Here is a 19,658-nt window from a genome sequence, read left to right as displayed (position 1 = left end):
CATATCGGTGCGACGCGATGGGGAGATTCTCCATATCGGTGCGACGCGATGGGGAGATTCTCCATATCGGTGCGACGCGATGGGGAGATTCTCCATATCGGTGCGACGCGATGGGGAGATTCTCCATATCGGTGCGACGCGATGGGGAGATTCTCCATATCGGTGCGACGCGATGGGGAGATTCTCCATATCGGTAAAAGGTTGCAAAATTCAGTAAAATGTCTAACTTATTCCTCAAGCAGTAAGTGATTTTTCTCCAGTGGGATACAACTATTAACTTCTGCCACATCTAAAACACAGGGAGGAGATATCAGGATTGAAATTGTGTAGTCTAGATGGGGTGATATAGAGCTGATGGAGGAAATTAAACTGGATCAGTCTGTATCTGGAGTTCAATGTGGATGTAACACAATCTCTGCATAGGTCACTCCATAGACCCTCATCAAGATCAATACCCAGATCTTTGTCCCTTCTAAGTCGGGGTTTATCTAGCCCAGGCAGTGTTAGTCCTGACATAAGAGCGTCGTAAACATGGGGGAAAAGGCGTTGACGTTTATGATTAGGTACATTCATGCAACGATTGTGTTTTTGTTTAAATCATCACCCGTTTGGCGAAGTAGTCTGTGATTCGATCGTAAATTAACAGGCACCGCATTGAATATATGCAACGCAGGACAAGCTAGTTAACCTCGTAATATCATCAACCATGTGTAGTTAACTTGTGATTATTTGAAGATTGATTAATTTTATAAGATAAGTTTAATGCTACCTAGCAACTCACCTTGGCTCCTTGCTGCACTCGCGTAACAGGTGGTCAACCTGCCACGCAGTTTCCTCGTGGAGTGCAATATAATCGGCCGTAATCTGCATCCAAAAATGCAGATTACCAGTTGTTATGAGAACTTCAAGTCGGCCCAAATGAATCGACCTCTAGTACAAAACATTAGGATGCCTTCCTAATATTGAGTTGAATCCCCTTTTGCCATCAGAACAGGCTCAATTCGTCAGGGCATGGCCTCTACAAGGCGTTGAAAGCATTCCACAGGGATGTTGGTCCATGTTGACTCCAATGCTTCCTACAGTTGTGTCAACTTAGGTGGTGGACCATGCGCTCAAACCGGTGCACCGGGCACCTACATACCCTGTTCAAAGGCACTTCTGTTCTTTGTCTTGTCCATTCACCCTCAGAATGTTACACCATCCATGTCTCAATTGTCTCCAGGCTTATTCTTCTTTAACCTGTCTCCTCCCCTTCATCTACACTGGTTGAAGTGGATTTAACAAGTAACATCAATAAGAGATCATAGCTTTCACCTAGTCAGTCTGTCATGGAAAGAGCAGGTGTTCCTAATGTTTTGTACGCTCGGTGTATACACCCAAGACAGTGAAGCTTGTCAAATCAGTATTCCTGACTTTGAACTAACCGTTGTGTTTCCTGTGTTTCTTTATGAATGCCTCTACTAACCATGGATTGGCTGTGGCTGGACTTGCCTCTACGATCAACTGCCTGGCTTCATTGGTGTGGTTTTGCCCCATATGCCTGTGTTTCCTGTGATGGCCTTTAACCCGGAAGGCATTGGTAAACTGTCAACTGCGGATGGTAAAGCGTTCGCAGATCCCGAGGTGCTGCGGAGGCTGACGTCGTCAGTGAGCTGTGCCCTGGACGAGGCGGCTGCCGCCCTGACGCGCATGAGAGCAGAGAACACACTCAACGCTGGCCAGGCCGACAAGTATGTATCTACCCCAGTCTGTAAATCAAATCAGTTTTTATTGGTCACATACACATGTACAGCAGATGTTATTCTGGGTGTAGCAAAATGCTTGTGTTTCTCGCTCCAACAGTATGGTAATATCTAATGATTCACAACAATACACACAAACTTAAAAGTAAAAGAATGGAATTAAAGAATCTATAAATATTAGGACGAGCAATGTTGGCGTGGCTTTGACTAGAATACAGTACAATACATTATATACATATGAGATGAGTAAAGCAAAAATATTTAAACATTCTTAAAGGGACTAGTGTTCCATTATTAAAGTGGCCAGTGATTTCAAGTCTATTTGTGTAGGCAGCAGCCTCTAAGGTGCATCGTTACATAGTCATCACATCCCTAGTGTGATGGCCTTGAGATAGAAGCTGTTTATCAGTCTCTCAGGCCCTGCTTTGATGCACCTGTACTGACCTCGCCTTCTGGATAATAGCGAGATGAACTGGCAGTGGCTTGGGTGGTTATGTCCTTGATGACCTTGGCCTTCCTGTGACATCGGGTGCTGTAGGTGTCAGGTGCCCTGGAGGGTAGGTAGTTTAGCCCCGGTGATGCTTTATGCAGACCACACTACCCTCTGGAGAGCCCTGCGGTTGCAGTCCCTGCAGTTGCTGTACCAGGCGGTGATACAGCCCGACAGGATGCTCTCGATTGTGCATCTGTAAAAGTTTGAGGGTTTTTGGTGCCAAGCCAAATTTCATCAGCCTCCTGAAGTTGAAGAGGCGCTGTTGCACCTTCTACCCCACACTGTCTGTGTGGGTGGAACATTTCAATCTGTCAGTGATGTTTACGCTGAGGAACTTGAAGTTTTCCACCTGTTCCAATGCTGTCCCTTAAATGTGGATAGGGGCGCTGCTCCCTCTGCTGTTTCCTGACACCACACTCCGAGGGCCCTCACCACCTCCCCGTAGGCCGTCTCGTCGCTGTTGGTAATCAATCCTACCACTGTAGTGTTTTCTGCAAACTTGATGATTGAGTTGGCGTGCATGGCCACTCAGTCATGAGTGAACAGGGAGTACAGGAGAGGGCTCAGAACGCACCCTTGTGGGGCCCCAGTTTTGAGGATCAGTGAAGTGGAGATGTTTCCTACCTTCACCACCTGGCAGCAGCCCGTGAAGAAGTCCAGGGCCCAGTTGCACAGGGTGGGGTCGAGGCCCAGGGTCTCGAGCGTAACGACGAGTTTGAAGGGTATTATGCTGTAGTCAATGAACAGGCATTCCTTTTGTCCAGATGGGTCAGGTAGGGTGAAGGTGATTATGGTCCTTAACTAGTCTCTCAAAGCACTTCATGACAGAAGTGAGTGATACGGGGTGATAGTCATTTAGCTCAGTTACCTTTGCCGCCTTGGGTTCAGGAACAATGGTGGCCCTCTTGAAGCATATGGGGACAGCAGACTGGGATAGTGATTGATTGAATATTTCTGTAAACACCAGTCAGCTGGTCTGCATGCTCTGAGGACGCCGTCCCGGCCTGCAGCCTTGCGAGGATTAACACACTTAAATGCCATACTCACGTCGGCCATGGAGAAGGAGAACCCACAGTCCTTGGAAGCGGGCCGTGTCGGTGGCACTGTTATTCTCAAAGCGGGTGAATGCGGATGTTTAGTTTGTCTGGGAGCAAGACGTCTGTGTCCGAGGCCTCTTTGTAGTCTGTGATGGACTGTAGACCCTGCCACAAATTTCTGAGCCGTTGAATTGCGACTCAACTTTATCTCTATACTGTCGTGTTGCCTGTTTGATTGGCTTACGGAGGGAATCAAACAGGCAACATCCATTTATCTATCAATACACGAGCAGAAAACCCACTCAACGCTGGCCAGGCTGACAAGTATGTGAGACCCACTGAATATAGCAAAACCTGCATGTCAATCAGTCAGTGTGTTACCTCTGTGATCAATATGTCAATCAGTCAGTGTGTTACCTCTGTGATCAATATGTCAATCAGTCAGTGTGTTACCTCTGTGATCAATATGTCAATCAGTCAGTGTGTTACCTCTGTGATCAATATGTCAATCAGTCAGTGTGTTACCTCTGTGATCAATATGTCAATCAGTCAGTGTGTTACCTCTGTGATCAATATGTCAATCAGTCAGTGTGTTACCTCTGTGATCAATATGTCAATCAGTCAGTGTTACCTCTGTGATCAATATGTCAATCAGTCAGTGTTACCTCTGTGATCAATATGTCAATCAGTCAGTGTGTTACCTCTGTGATCAATATGTCAATCAGTCAGTGTTACCTCTGTGATCAATATGTCAATCAGTCAGTGTGTTACCTCTGATCAATATGTCAATCAGTCAGTGTTACCTCTGTGATCAATATGTCAATCAGTCAGTGTTACCTCTGTGATCAATATGTCAATCAGTCAGTGTTACCTCTGTGATCAATATGTCAATCAGTCAGTGTTTACCTCTGTGATCAATATGTCAATCAGTCAGTGTTACCTCTGTGATCAATATGTCAATCAGTCAGTGTTACCTCTGTGATCAATATGTCAATCAGTCAGTGTTACCTCTGTGATCAATATGTCAATCAGTCAGTGTTACCTCTGTGATCAATATGTCAATCAGTCAGTGTTACCTCTGTGATCAATATGTCAATCAGTCAGTGTTACCTCTGTGATCAATATGTCAATCAGTCAGTGTTACCTCTGTGATCAATATGTCAATCAGTCAGTGTGTTACCTCTGTGATCAATATGTCAATCAGTCAGTGTTACCTCTGTGATCAATATGTCAATCAGTCAGTGTGTTACCTCTGTGATCAATATGTCAATCAGTCAGTGTTACCTCTGTGATCAATATGTCAATCAGTCAGTGTGTTACCTCTGTGATCAATATGTCAATCAGTCAGTGTGTTACCTCTGTGATCAATATGTCAATCAGTCAGTGTTACCTCTGTGATCAATATGTCAATCAGTCAGTGTTACCTCTGTGATCAATATGTCAATCAGTCAGTGTTACCTCTGTGATCAATATGTCAATCAGTCAGTGTTACCTCTGTGATCAATATGTCAATCAGTCAGTGTTACCTCTGTGATCAATATGTCAATCAGTCAGTGTTACCTCTGTGATCAATATGTCAATCAGTCAGTGTGTTACCTCTGTGATCAATATGTCAATCAGTCAGTGTTACCTCTGTGATCAATATGTCAATCAGTCAGTGTTACCTCTGTGATCAATATGTCAATCAGTCAGTGTTACCTCTGTGATCAATATGTCAATCAGTCAGTGTGTTACCTCTGTGATCAATATGTCAATCAGTCAGTTACCTCTGTGATCAATGTCAATCAGTCAGTGTGTTACCTCTGTGATCAATATGTCAATCAGTCAGTGTGTTACCTCTGTGATCAATATGTCAGTGTGTTACCTCTGTGATCAATATGTCAATCAGTCAGTGTGTTACCTCTGTGATCAATATGTCAATGTGTTACCTCTGTGATCAATATGTCAATCAGTCAGTGTTTACCTCTGTGATCAATATGTCAATCAGTCAGTGTTACCTCTGTGATCAATATGTCAATCAGTCAGTGTGTTACCTCTGTGATCAATATGTCAATCAGTCAGTGTTACCTCTGTGATCAATATGTCAATCAGTCAGTGTTACCTCTGTGATCAATATGTCAATCAGTCAGTGTTACCTCTGTGATCAATATGTCAATCAGTCAGTGTGTTACCTCTGTGATCAATATGTCAATCAGTCAGTGTGTTACCTCTGTGATCAATATGTCAATCAGTCAGTGTGTTACCTCTGTGATCAATATGTCAATCAGTCAGTGTGTTACCTCTGTGATCAATATGTCAATCAGTCAGTGTGTTACCTCTGTGATCAATATGTCAATCAGTCAGTGTTACCTCTGTGATCAATATGTCAATCAGTCAGTGTTACCTCTGTGATCAATATGTCAATCAGTCAGTGTTACCTCTGTGATCAATATGTCAATCAGTCAGTGTTACCTCTGTGATCAATATGTCAATCAGTCAGTGTTACCTCTGTGATCAATATGTCAATCAGTCAGTGTGTTACCTCTGTGATCAATCAATCAGTCAGTGTTACCTCTGTGATCAATCAGTCAGTGTGTTACCTCTGTGATCAATATGTCAATCAGTCAGTGTTACCTCTGTGATCAATATGTCAATCAGTCAGTGTTACCTCTGTGATCAATATGTCAGTGTGTTACCTCTGTGATCAATATGTCAATCAGTCAGTGTGTTACCTCTGTGATCAATATGTCAGTGTGTTACCTCTGTGATCAATCAATCAGTCAGTGTTACCTCTGTGATCAATATGTCAATCAGTCAGTGTTACCTCTGTGATCAATCAGTCAATCAGTGTTTACCTCTGTGATCAATCAGTCAGTGTGTTACCTCTGTGATCAATCAATCAGTCAGTGTTACCTCTGTGATCAATATGTCAATCAGTCAGTGTGTTACCTCTGTGATCAATATGTCAATCAGTCAGTGTGTTACCTCTGTGATCAATATGTCAATCAGTCAGTGTGTTACCTCTGTGATCAATATGTCAGTGTATTACCTCTGTGATCAATATGTCAGTGTGTTACCTCTGTGATCAATATGTCAATCAGTCAGTGTGTTACCTCTGTGATCAATATGTCAATCAGTCAGTGTGTTACCTCTGTGATCAATATGTCAATCAGTCAGTGTGTTACCTCTGTGATCAATATGTCAGTGTGTTACCTCTGTGATCAATATGTCAGTGTGTTACCTCTGTGATCAATATGTCAATCAGTCAGTGTGTTACCTCTGTGATCAATATGTCAATCAGTCAGTGTGTTACCTCTGTGATCAATATGTCAATCAGTCAGTGTGTTACCTCTGTGATCAATATGTCAATCAGTCAGTGTGTTACCTCTGTGATCAATATGTCAATCAGTCAGTGTGTTACCTCTGTGATCAATATGTCAATCAGTCAGTGTGTTACCTCTGTGATCAATATGTCAGTGTGTTACCTCTGTGATCAATATGTCAATCAGTCAGTGTGTTACCTCTGTGATCAATATGTCAGTGTGTTACCTCTGTGATCAATCAGTCAGTGTGTTACCTCTGTGATCAATATGTCAATCAGTCAGTGTGTTACCTCTGTGATCAATATGTCAATCAGTCAGTGTGTTACCTCTGTGATCAATCAGTCAGTGTGTTACCTCTGTGATCAATCAGTCAGTGTGTTACCTCTGTGATCAATATGTCAATCAGTCAGTGTGTTACCTCTGTGATCAATATGTCAATCAGTCAGTGTGTTACCTCTGTGATCAATATGTCAATCAGTCAGTGTGTTACCTCTGTGATCAATATGTCAGTGTGTTACCTCTGTGATCAATATGTCAGTGTGTTACCTCTGTGATCAATATGTCAGTGTGTTACCTCTGTGATCAATCAGTCAGTGTGTTACCTCTGTGATCAATATGTCAATCAGTCAGTGTGTTACCTCTGTGATCAATATGTCAATCAGTCAGTGTGTTACCTCTGTGATCAATATGTCAATCAGTCAGTGTGTTACCTCTGTGATCAATATGTCAATCAGTCAGTGTGTTACCTCTGTGATCAATATGTCAATCTGTCAGTGTGTTACCTCTGTGATCAATATGTCAATCAGTCAGTGTGTTACCTCTGTGATCAATATGTCAATCAGTCAGTGTGTTACCTCTGTGATCAATATGTCAATCAGTCAGTGTGTTACCTCTGTGATCAATATGTCAATCAGTCAGTGTGTTACCTCTGTGATCAATATGTCAATCAGTCAGTGTGTTACCTCTGTGATCAATCAGTCAGTGTGTTACCTCTGTGATCAATCAGTCAGTGTGTTACCTCTGTGATCAATATGTCAATCAGTCAGTGTGTTACCTCTGTGATCAATATGTCAATCAGTCAGTGTGTTACCTCTGTGATCAATATGTCAATCAGTCAGTGTGTTACCTCTGTGATCAATATGTCAGTGTGTTACCTCTGTGATCAATCAGTCAGTGTGTTACCTCTGTGATCAATATGTCAATCAGTCAGTGTGTTACCTCTGTGATCAATCAGTCAGTGTGTTACCTCTGTGATCAATCAGTCAGTGTGTTACCTCTGTGATCAATCAGTCAGTGTGTTACCTCTGTGATCAATCAGTCAGTGTGTTACCTCTGTGATCAATCAGTCAGTGTGTTACCTCTGTGATCAATATGTCAATCAGTCAGTGTGTTACCTCTGTGATCAATATGTCAATCAGTCAGTGTGTTACCTCTGTGATCAATATGTCAATCAGTCAGTGTGTTACCTCTGTGATCAATATGTCAATCAGTCAGTGTGTTACCTCTGTGATCAATATGTCAATCAGTCAGTGTGTTACCTCTGTGATCAATATGTCAATCAGTCAGTGTGTTACCTCTGTGATCAATATGTCAGTGTGTTACCTCTGTGAGTCAGTGTGTTACCTCTGTGATCAATATGTCAATCAGTCAGTGTGTTACCTCTGTGATCAATATGTCAATCAGTCAGTGTGTTACCTCTGTGATCAATATGTCAATCAGTCAGTGTGTTACCTCTGTGATCAATATGTCAATCAGTCAGTGTGTTACCTCTGTGATCAATATGTCAATCAGTCAGTGTGTTACCTCTGTGATCAATATGTCAATCAGTCAGTATTACCTCTGTGATCAATATGTCAATCAGTCAGTGTGTTACCTCTGTGATCAATATGTCAATCAGTCAGTGTGTTACCTCTGTGATCAATATGTCAATCAGTCAGTGTGTTACCTCTGTGATCAATATGTCAATCAGTCAGTGTGTTACCTCTGTGATCAATCAGTCAGTGTGTTACCTCTGTAATCAATATGTCAATCAGTCAGTGTGTTACCTCTGTGATCAATATGTCAATCAGTCAGTGTGTTACCTCTGTGATCAATATGTCAATCAGTCAGTGTATTACCTCTGTGATCAATATGTCAATCAGTCAGTGTGTTACCTCTGTGATCAATATGTCAATCAGTCAGTGTGTTACCTCTGTAATCAATATGTCAATCAGTCAGTGTGTTACCTCTGTGATCAATATGTCAATCAGTCAGTGTGTTACCTCTGTGATCAATCAGTCAGTGTGTTACCTCTGTAATCAATATGTCAATCAGTCAGTGTGTTACCTCTGTGATCAATATGTCAGTGTATTACCTCTGTGATCAATATGTCAGTGTGTTACCTCTGTGATCAATATGTCAATCAGTCAGTGTGTTACCTCTGTGAGCAATCAGTCAGTGTGTTACCTCTGTGAGCAATCAGTCAGTGTGTTACCTCTGTGAGCAATCAGTCAGTGTGTTACCTCTGTGATCAATCAGTCAGTGTGTTACCTCTGTGATCAATCAGTCAGTGTGTTACCTCTGTGATCAATCAGTCAGTGTGTTACCTCTGTGATCAATCAGTCAGTGTGTTACCTCTGTGATCAATCAGTCAGTGTGTTACCTCTGTGATCAATCAGTCAGTGTGTTACCTCTGTGATCAATCAGTCAGTGTGTTACCTCTGTGATCAATCAGTCAGTGTGTTACCTCTGTGATCAATCAGTCAGTGTTTTACCTCTGTGATCAATCAGTCAGTGTGTTACCTCTGTGATCAATCAGTCAGTGTGTTACCTCTGTGATCAATCAGTCAGTGTGTTACCTCTGTGATCAATCAGTCAGTGTGTTACCTCTGTGATCAATCAGTCAGTGTGTTACCTCTGTGATCAATCAGTCAGTGTGTTACCTCTGTGATCAATCTGTCTGGTAGTTTTTCTTTCAAATTAATAGTAGAAGTGTGATTATGAGGTGTGTGTGTTCTGCTGTCACAGGGGCAGTAATTGTAGCAGTCTGGTTATTTTCAGCCGGAGTCTAGCTGAGGCGTGTTCGGACGGAGACGTGAACGCTGTGAGGAAACTGCTAGACGAGGGCCGGAGCGTCAACGAACACACGGAGGAAGGAGAGAGTCTTCTCTGCCTCGCCTGCTCTGCTGGATACTATGAACTAGCACAGGTGTGTGTGAGAGAACGGTGCAGTGTGTGAGAGAACGGTGCAGTGTGTGAGAGAACGGTGCAGTGTGTGAGAGAACGGTGCAGTGTGTGAGAGAACGGTGCAGTGTGTGAGAGAACGGTGCAGTGTGTGAGAGAACGGTGCAGTGTGTGAGAGAACGGTGCAGTGTGTGAGAGAACGGCGCAGTGTGTGAGAGAACGGTGCAGTGTGTGAGAGAACGGCGCAGTGTGTGAGAGAACGGTGCAGTGTGTGAGAGAACGGTGCAGTGTGTGAGAGAACGGTGCAGTGTGTGAGAGAACGGTGCAGTGTGTGAGAGAACGGCGCAGTGTGTGTGAATGATCCTTAAAAAAAAATATATATATATACACACACACACAGTGCCTTGCGAAAGTATTCGGCCCCCTTGAACTTTGCGACCTTTTGCCACATTTCAGGCTTCAAACATAAAGATATAAAACTGTATTTTTTTGTGAAGAATCAACAAGTGGGACACAATCATGAAGTGGAACGACATTTATTGGATATTTCAAACTTTTTTAACAAATCAAAAACTGAAAAATTGGGCGCGCAAAATTTATTCAGCCCCTTTGCTTTCAGTGCAGCAAACTCTCTCCAGAAGTTCAGTGAGGATCTCTGAATGATCCAATGTTGACCTAAATGACTAATGATGATAAATACAATCCACCTGTGTGTAATCAAGTCTCCGTATAAATGCACCTGCACTGTGATAGTCTCAGAGGTCTGTTAAAAGCGCAGAGAGCATCATGAAGAACAAGGAACACACCAGGCAGGTCCGAGATACTGTTGTGAAGAAGTTTAAAGCCGGATTTGGATACAAAAAGATTTCCCAAGCTTTAAACATCCCAAGGAGCTCTGTGTAAGCGATAATATTGAAATGGAAGGAGAATCAGACCACTGCAAATCTACCAAGACCTGGCCGTCCCTCTAAACTTTCAGCTCATACAAGGAGAAGACTGATCAGATATGCAGCCAAGAGGCCCATGATCACTCTGGGTGAACTGCAGAGATCTACAGCTGAGGTGGGAGACTCTGTCCATAGGACAACAATCAGCCGTATATTGTACAAATCTGGCCTTTATGGAAGAGTGGCAAGAAGAAAGCCATTTCTTAAAGATATCCATTAAAAGTGTTGTTTAAAGTTTGCCACAAGCCACCTGGGAGACACACCAAACATGTAGAAGAAGGTTCTCTGGTCAGATGAAACCAAAATTGAACTTTTTGGCAACAATGCAAAACGTTATGTTTGGCGTAAAAGCAACACAGCTCATCACCCTGAACACACCATCCCCACTGTCAAACATGGTGTTGGCAGCATCATGGTTTGGGCCTGCTTCTCTTCAGCAGGGACAGGGAAGATGGTTAAAATTGATGGGAAGATTGATGTAGCCAAATACAGGACCATCCTGGAAGAAAACCTGATGGAGTCTGCAAAAGACCTGAGACTGGGACGGAGATTTGTCTTCCAACAAGACAATGATCCAAAACATAAAGCAAAATCTACAATTGAATGGTTCAAAAATAAACATATCCAGGTGTTAGAATGGCCAAGTCAAAGTCCAGACCTGAATCCAATCGAATCTGTGGAAAGAACTGAAAACTGCTGTTCACAAATGCTCTCCATCCAACCTCACTGAGCTCGAGCTGTTTTGCAAGGAGGAATGGGAAAAAAGTTCAGTCTCTCGATGTGCAAAACTGATAGAAACATACCCCAAGCGACTTACAGCTGTAATCGCAGCAAAAGGTGGCGCTACAAAGTATTTGCACGGCCAATTTTTCAGTTTTTGATTTGTTAAAAAAGTTTGAAATATCCAATAAATGTCGTTCCACTTCATGATTGTGTCCCACTTGTTGTTGATTCTTCACAAAAAAATATAGTTTTATATCTTTATGTTTGAAGCCTGAGATGTGGCAAAAGGTCGCAAAGTTCAAGGGGGCTGAATACTTTCGCAAGGCACTGTATATTTTAGTAACTTTGGTGAAGTGTCTCTTTGGGGGGTGAGGTCAGGATGAGGTTGAGTCCCTCACAAACACTTTACACCATACATTTACATTATATGACCTCTAATCCCCGACCCCTGCTGTGATTGGTTATTAGGTGCTGCTGGCCATGCACGCCAACGTGGAGGACCGGGGGATTAAAGGTGACATCACGCCCCTGATGGCGGCAGCGAGCGGCGGTTACGTGGACATCGTCAAGCTGCTCCTGGTCCACGGGGCTGACGCCAACGCACAGTCCTCCACCGGTACTAATACACACTCCTTTTCCGTGTGTGTGTGTGTGGTTATTTATTGTCATTTTTTTGTCTAAACCAAAGTGTTTAGATTTCTGCTTGTATGAGATCTCTCTCCCCATCCCTCTGTAGGTCTCTCTCCCTCTGTAGGTAACACAGCCCTGACGTACGGTCTCTCTCCCTCTGTAGGTAACACAGCCCTGACGTACGTTCTCTCTCTCTCTGTAGGTAACACAGCCCTGACGTACGGTCTCTCTCTCTCTGTAGGTAACACAGCCCTGACGTACGGTCTCTCTCTCTCTGTAGGTAACACAGCCCTGACGTACGGTCTCTCTCTCTCTGTAGGTAACACAGCCCTGACGTACGGTCTCTCTCTCTCTGTAGGTAACACAGCCCTGACGTACGGTCTCTCTCTCTCTGTAGGTAACACAGCCCTGACGTACGGTCTCTCTCCCTCTGTAGGTAACACAGCCCTGACGTATGGTCTCTCTCTCTGTAGGTAACACAGCCCTGACGTACGGTCTCTCTCTCTCTGTAGGTAACACAGCCCTGACGTACGGTCTCTCTCTCTCTGTAGGTAACACAGCCCTGACGTACGGTCTCTCTCTCTCTGTAGGTAACACAGCCCTGACGTACGGTCTCTCTCTCTCTGTAGGTAACACAGCCCTGACGTACGGTCTCTCTCTCTCTCTGTAGGTAACACAGCCCTGACGTACGGTCTCTCTCTCTCTGTAGGTAAAACAGCCCTGACGTACGGTCTCTCTCTCTCTCTGTAGGTAACACAGCCCTGACGTACGGTCTCTCTCCCTCTGTAGGTAACACAGCCCTGACGTACGGTCTCTCTCCCTCTGTAGGTAACACAGCCCTGACGTACGGTCTCTCTCTCTCTCTGTAGGTAACACAGCCCTGACGTACGGTCTCTCTCTCTCTCTCTCTCTGTAGGTAACACAGCCCTGACGTACGGTCTCTCTCTCTCTCTCTCTCTGTAGGTAACACAGCCCTGACGTATGGTCTCTCTCTCTCTGTAGGTAACACAGCCCTGACGTACGGTCTCTCTCTCTCTGTAGGTAACACAGCCCTGACGTACGGTCTCTCTCCCTCTGTAGGTAACACAGCCCTGACGTACGGTCTCTCTCTCTGTAGGTAACACAGCCCTGACGTACGGTCTCTCTCTCTCTGTAGGTAACACAGCCCTGACGTACGGTCTCTCTCTCTCTGTAGGTAACACAGCCCTGACGTACGGTCTCTCTCCCTCTGTAGGTAACACAGCCCTGACGTACGGTCTCTCTCTCTGTAGGTAACACAGCCCTGACGTACGGTCTCTCTCTCTCTCTGTAGGTAACACAGCCCTGACGTACGGTCTCTCTCTCTCTGTAGGTAACACAGCCCTGACGTACGGTCTCTCTCTCTCTCTGTAGGTAACACAGCCCTGATGTACGGTCTCTCTCTCTCTGTAGGTAACACAGCCCTGACGTACGGTCTCTCTCTCTCTCTGTAGGTAACACAGCCCTGACGTACGGTCTCTCTCTCTCTGTAGGTAACACAGCCCTGACGTACGGTCTCTCTCTCTCTCTCTCTGTAGGTAACACAGCCCTGACGTACGGTCTCTCTCTCTCTGTAGGTAACACAGCCCTGACGTACGGTCTCTCTCTCTGTAGGTAACACAGCCCTGACGTACGGTCTCTCTCTCTCTCTGTAGGTAACACAGCCCTGACGTACGGTCTCTCTCTCTCTCTCTCTGTAGGTAACACAGCCCTGACGTACGGTCTCTCTCTCTCTGTAGGTAACACAGCCCTGACGTACGGTCTCTCTCCCTCTGTAGGTAACACAGCCCTGACGTACGGTCTCTCTCCCTCTGTAGGTAACACAGCCCTGACGTACGGTCTCTCTCCCTCTGTAGGTAACACAGCCCTGACGTACGGTCTCTCTCTCTCTGTAGGTAACACAGCCCTGATGTACGGTCTCTCTCTCTCTGTAGGTAACACAGCCCTGACGTACGGTCTCTCTCTCTCTCTCTCTGTAGGTAACACAGCCCTGACGTACGGTCTCTCTCCCTCTGTAGGTAACACAGCCCTGACGTACGGTCTCTCTCTCTCTGTAGGTAACACAGCCCTGACGTACGGTCTCTCTCTCTCTCTGTAGGTAACACAGCCCTGACGTATGCGTGTGCTGGAGGGTTTGTGGATGTGGTGAAGGTTCTCCTAAAAGAGGGGGCCAACATCGAGGACCACAACGAGAACGGACACACCCCTCTAATGGAGGGGGCGAGTGCGGGCCACGTGGAGGTGGCCAGGGTTCTGCTGGAGTACGGCGCCGGGATCAACACACACTCCAACGAGTTCAAGGAGAGCGCCCTCACACTCGCCTGCTACAAAGGTCTTCTTCACTTGTTGTCCACGTATTCAAGAGTTACCTTGTTATTTCAAATGTTTTCTGCCCCCTCACCCCACAAAAAAAAAAAAGACAACAAAATGTCAATTTCTATGAAACGGTTTCCCTTCTTCAGGTCATCTGGACATGGTGAGGTTTCTGCTGGAGGCCGGAGCGGATCAGGAGCACAAGACTGATGAGATGCACACGGCTCTGATGGAAGCCTGCATGGTGAGCATATGACCCAACACACAGCCCCTCTCCTCTCTCTCCCTGCATGGTGAGCATATGACCCAACACACAGCCCCTCTCTCTCCCTGCATGGTGAGCATATGACCCAACACACAGCCCCTCTCTCCTCTCTCTCCCTGCCCGGTGAGCATATGACCCAACACACAGCCCCTCTCTCTCCCTGCATGGTGAGCATATGACCCAACACACAACCCCTCTCTCTCCCTGCATGGTGAGCATATGACCCAACACACAACCTCTCTCTCTCCCTGCATGGTGAGCATATGACCCAACACACAACCCCTCTCTCTCCCTGCATGGTGAGCATATGACCCAACACACAACCTCTCTCTCTCTCTCGTTAGAATATCTCTCGTTCTCTCTCTCTCTCTCTCGTTAGAATATCTCTCGTTCTCTCTCTCTCTCTCGTTAGAATATCTCTCGTTAGAATATCTCTCGTTAGAATATCTCTCGTTCTCTCCAGTGTTAGAATATCTCTCGTTAGAATATCTCTCGTTAGAATATCTCTCGTTCTCTCCAGTGTTAGAATATCTCTCGTTCTCTCCAGTGTTAGAATATCTCTCGTTCTCTCCAGTGTTAGAATATCTCTCGTTCTCTCCAGTGTTAGAATATCTCTCGTTCTCTCCAGTGTTAGAATGTGTGTGTGTGTGTAACCCTGTGTCATAACCCACTCAGGTGCTTATGTTGTCCCTGTGTGTGTGTGCTTCCTGTCCCAGGATGGGCATGTGGAGGTGGCACGGCTGCTGTTGGACAGCGGGGCGCAGGTCAACATGCCAGCTGACTCCTTCGAGTCGCCCCTCACCCTGGCAGCCTGCGGCGGGCATGTGGATCTAGCAGCTCTGCTCATAGAGAGAGGGGCCAACCTAGAGGAGGTGAGTAAGCAACACACAGTCCTATTGGAGGTTGTGTTTTCATGTGTGTCTAGGTAAATGATGAAGGCCACAGCCCTCTGATGGATTAGTGTCCAACACAGAGCGAGGGATGGTGAATCCCAAACCACCGCCTCGCCCTTACCAATCCGCTTGAAGGGCCCTCGGTTGTCACTCTGAGGGCCACTTCCAGAGTGTGGCAAGGCGATCATTAAACCCATCAACTTCAGGACACCGGCCTGACGTACGTCACACACTTCAATAGTAAAAACCCCTGTCGGTTTACAAAATATCAGCCTCTAACAGTCAAACGTTTCATTTGAGAGGTATTTATTTGAACTTTTACATGTCAAGTCTCGACATCAGACAAACCAAATCACGTGTCATAGCATTTAAGCCCCCCTTTCCATTCTTTTGTGTGAAATTGCACATATTTTAAAATAACATGGTGCCTTATGGGATTCCACTTCGCTATGGCGCCGGTAGCATTGCAGGCTCAGTCAAAGTGCCTACTGGAGGGGGATATGAGCCCCTACGTCCTGGACCGTTCTCACTCCTTCAGCTATGGGACAGAGGTGCGCGTGAACTCTGAAATGGAGGGGGAAAGGGGTGTTTTGGGATTCAGCTGCTGAGTAACAGTATGTTTTAATGTGTCCAGGTGAATGATGAAGGTTACACCCCTGTGATGGAGGCAGCCAGAGAAGGTCATGAAGAGATGGTGGCCCTGCTACTGGCTCAGGGTAATAAACTGGCAGATAGCTGGATACCTGCACACTGTTCAAGTTGCTATATATATATGTATATATATGTGTGTGTGTGTGTGTGTGTGTATATATATATGTGTTATTGTGTGTAATGAAGTGCTTTGTCAGGCCTGTTGGGGAGAGTCTCACTCCTAATATAGACCCTAATCTCTCCTCCCTCCCAGGTGCGAACATCAACGCCCAGACAGAGGAGACCCAGGAAACAGCCCTGACGCTGTCCTGCTGTGGAGGGTTCCTGGAGGTGGCTGACTTCCTCATCAAGGCCGGGGCCGACATCGAGCTGGGCTGCTCCACGCCTCTAATGGAGGCTGCACAGGAGGGACACCTGGAGCTGGTCAAACACCTCCTCACTGCAGGTACACGTACACACACACCTGGAGCTGGTCAAACAGCTCCTGACTGCAGGTACACACACACACCTGGGGCTGGTCAAATAGCTCCTGACTGCAGGTACACGCACACCTGGGGCTGGTCAAATAGCTCCTGACTGCAGGTACACACACACCTGGGGCTGGTCAAATAGCTCCTGACTGCAGGTACACACACACACACACACACACACACACACACACACACACACACACACACACACACACACACACACACACACACACACACACACACACACACACACACACACACACACACACACACACACACACACACACACACACACACACACACATCTGGAGCTGGTCAAATGCCTGACTGCAGGTACACACATACACACACATCTGGAGCTGGTCAAATGCCTGACTGCAGGTACACACATACACACACACCTGGAGCTGGTCAAACACCTCCTGACTGCAGGTACACACACACACCTGGAGCTGGTCAAACAGACGGGGAATCATATTGAAGATGGTTAGTTTGATCTTTAGTATTTTTGTAGGGAACTTATGTGAGACTCCAGGACTTGGTAGCCTGGTAACTAGATGGATATTGAAGGTAAAGTTGACAACCTCTGCCTTTTAACAGGGCTTGTTAATTTTTCTTTTGGCTCACCTCTGAACTCTCTCTGTAGGGGCGAATGTGCACGCTACCACGGCGACGGGAGACACAGCGCTGACGTACGCGTGTGAGAATGGACACACTGACGTGGCCGACATTCTACTGCAGACTGGAGCCGATCTGGTACGCCTGTCCTCTTCTTTCCTTATGTCCTTCTCTTCTTTCCTTATGTCCTTCTCTTCTTTCCTTATGTCCTTCTCTTCTTTCCTTATGTCCTTCTCTTCTTTCCTTATGTCCTTCTCTTCTTTCCTTATGTCCTTCTCTTCTTTCCTTATGTCCTTCTCTTCTTTCCTTATGTCCTTCTCTTCTTTCCTTATGTCCTTCTCTTCTTTCCTTATGTCCTTCTCTTCTTTCCTTATGTCCTTCTCTTCTTTCCTTATGTCCTTCTCTTCTTCTTTCCTTATGTCCTTCTCCTCTTCTTTCCTTATGTCCTTCTCTTTCTTTCCTTATGTCCTTCTCTCTCTTTCCTTATGTCCTTCTCTTCTTTCCTTATGTCCTTCTCTTTCTTTCCTTATGTCCTTCTCTTCTTTCCTTCCTGTCCTTCTCTTCTTTCCTTATGTCCTTCTCTTCTTTCCTTATGTCCTTCTCTTCTTTCCTTATGTCCTCCTCTTCTTTCCTTATGTCCTTCTCCTCTTCTTTCCTTATGTCCTTCTCCTCTTCTTTCCTTATGTCCTTCTCCTCTTCTTTCCTTATGTCCTTCTCCTCTTCTTTCCTTATGTCCTTCTCCTCTTCTTTCCTTATGTCCTTCTCCTCTTCTTTCCTTATGTCCTTCTCCTCTTCTTTCCTTATGTCCTTCTCCTCTTCTTTCCTTATGTCCTTCTCCTCTTCTTTCCTTATGTCCTGTTCCTCTTCTTTCCTTATGTCCTGTTCCTCTTCTTTCCTTATGTCCTTCTCCTCTTCTTTCCTTATGTCCTTCTCCTCTTCTTTCCTTATGTCCTTCTCCTCTTCTTTCCTTATGTCCTTCTCCTCTTCTTTCCTTATGTCCTTCTCCTCTTCTTTCCTTATGTCCTTCTCCTCTTCTTTCCTTATGTCCTTCTCCTCTTCTTTCCTTATGTCCTTCTCTTCTTCTTTCCTTATGTCCTTCTCCTCTTCTTTCCTTATGTCCTTCTTTCCTTATGTCCTTCTCCTCTTCTTTCCTTCTCCTCTTCTTTCCTTCTCCTCTTCTTTCCTTCTCCTCTTCTTTCCTTCTCCTCTTCTTTCCTTATGTCCTTCTCCTCTTCTTTCCTTATGTCCTTCTCCTCTTCTTTCCTTATGTCTTTCTCCTCTTCTTTCCTTATGTCTTTCTCCTCTTCTTTCCTTATGTCTTTCTCCTCTTCTTTCCTTCTCCTCTTCTTTCCTTCTCCTCTTCTTTCCTTCTCCTCTTCTTTCCTTCTCCTCTTCTTTCCTTCTCCTCTTCTTTCCTTCTCCTCTTCTTTCCTTATGTCCTTCTCCTCTTCTTTCCTTATGTCCTTCTCCTCTTCTTTCCTTATGTCTTTCTCCTCTTCTTTCCTTATGTCTTTCTCCTCTTCTTTCCTTCTCCTCTTCTTTCCTTCTCCTCTTCTTTCCTTCTCCTCTTCTTTCCTTCTCCTCTTCTTTCCTTCTCCTCTTCTTTCCTTCTCCTCTTCTTTCCTTCTCCTCTTCTTTCCTTCTCCTCTTCTTTCCTTATGTCCTTCTCCTCTTCTTTCCTTCTCCTCTTCTTTCCTTCTCCTCTTCTTTCCTTCTCCTCTTCTTTCCTTCTCCTCTTCTTTCCTTCTCCTCTTCTTTCCTTCTCCTCTTCTTTCCTTCTCCTCTTCTTTCCTTCTCCTCTTCTTTCCTTCTCCTCTTCTTCTTCTTCCTTCTCCTCTTCTTTCCTTCTCCTCTTCTTTCCTTATGTCTTCTCTCTTCTTTCCTTCTTTCCTCTTCTTTCCTTCTCCTCCTTCTTTCCTTCTCCTCTTCTTTTTCCTTCTCCTCTTCTTTCCTTCTCCTCTTCTTTCCTTCTCCTCTTCTTTCCTTCTCCTCTTCTTTCCTTCTCCTCTTCTTTCCTTCTCCTCTTCTTTCCTTCTCCTCTTCTTTCCTTCTCCTCTTCTTTCCTTCTCCTCTTCTTTCCTTCTCCTCTTCTTTCCTTCTCCTCTTCTTTCCTTCTCCTCTTCTTTCCTTCTCCTCTTCTTTCCTTCTCCTTTCTTCTTTCCTTCTCCTCTTCTTTCCTTATGTCCTTCTCCCTTCTTTCCTTCTCCTCTTCTTTCTTCCTTCTCCTCTTCTTTCCTTCTCCTCTTCTTTCCTTCTCCTCTTCTTTCCTTCTCCTCTTCTTTCCTTCTCCTCTTCTTTCCTTCTCCTCTTCTTTCCTTCTCTTTCTTTCCTTCTTCTTCTTTCCTTCTCCTCTTCTTTCCTTTCTTCTTTCCTTCTCCTCTTCTTTCCTTCTCC

The 19,658-nt window shown here is 45.2% G+C and overlaps 1 protein-coding gene across 1 annotated transcript in view; it reads left to right on the top strand.

The window, feature by feature from the left end:
• LOC123993638 (ankyrin repeat and KH domain-containing protein 1-like) overlaps positions 1-19,658 on the top strand; it is a 76,530-nt gene that overhangs the window by 27,714 nt on the left and 29,158 nt on the right. Inside the window, 9 exon segments of the mRNA XM_046295996.1 lie at positions 1,574-1,730; positions 9,614-9,761; positions 11,875-12,022; positions 14,153-14,386; positions 14,517-14,611; positions 15,349-15,504; positions 16,160-16,241; positions 16,430-16,621; positions 17,293-17,402. Coding sequence (XP_046151952.1) covers positions 1,574-1,730; positions 9,614-9,761; positions 11,875-12,022; positions 14,153-14,386; positions 14,517-14,611; positions 15,349-15,504; positions 16,160-16,241; positions 16,430-16,621; positions 17,293-17,402 — 1,322 coding nt within the window.

The sequence above is a fragment of the Oncorhynchus gorbuscha genome, linkage group LG13 (assembly GCF_021184085.1).
Source record: "Oncorhynchus gorbuscha isolate QuinsamMale2020 ecotype Even-year linkage group LG13, OgorEven_v1.0, whole genome shotgun sequence".
In the NCBI taxonomy this organism is placed as follows: Eukaryota; Metazoa; Chordata; class Actinopteri; order Salmoniformes; family Salmonidae; genus Oncorhynchus; species Oncorhynchus gorbuscha.
The sequence above is the reverse complement of the archived record's forward strand: the minus strand, read 5'-3'. Positions and strand labels throughout refer to the sequence as shown.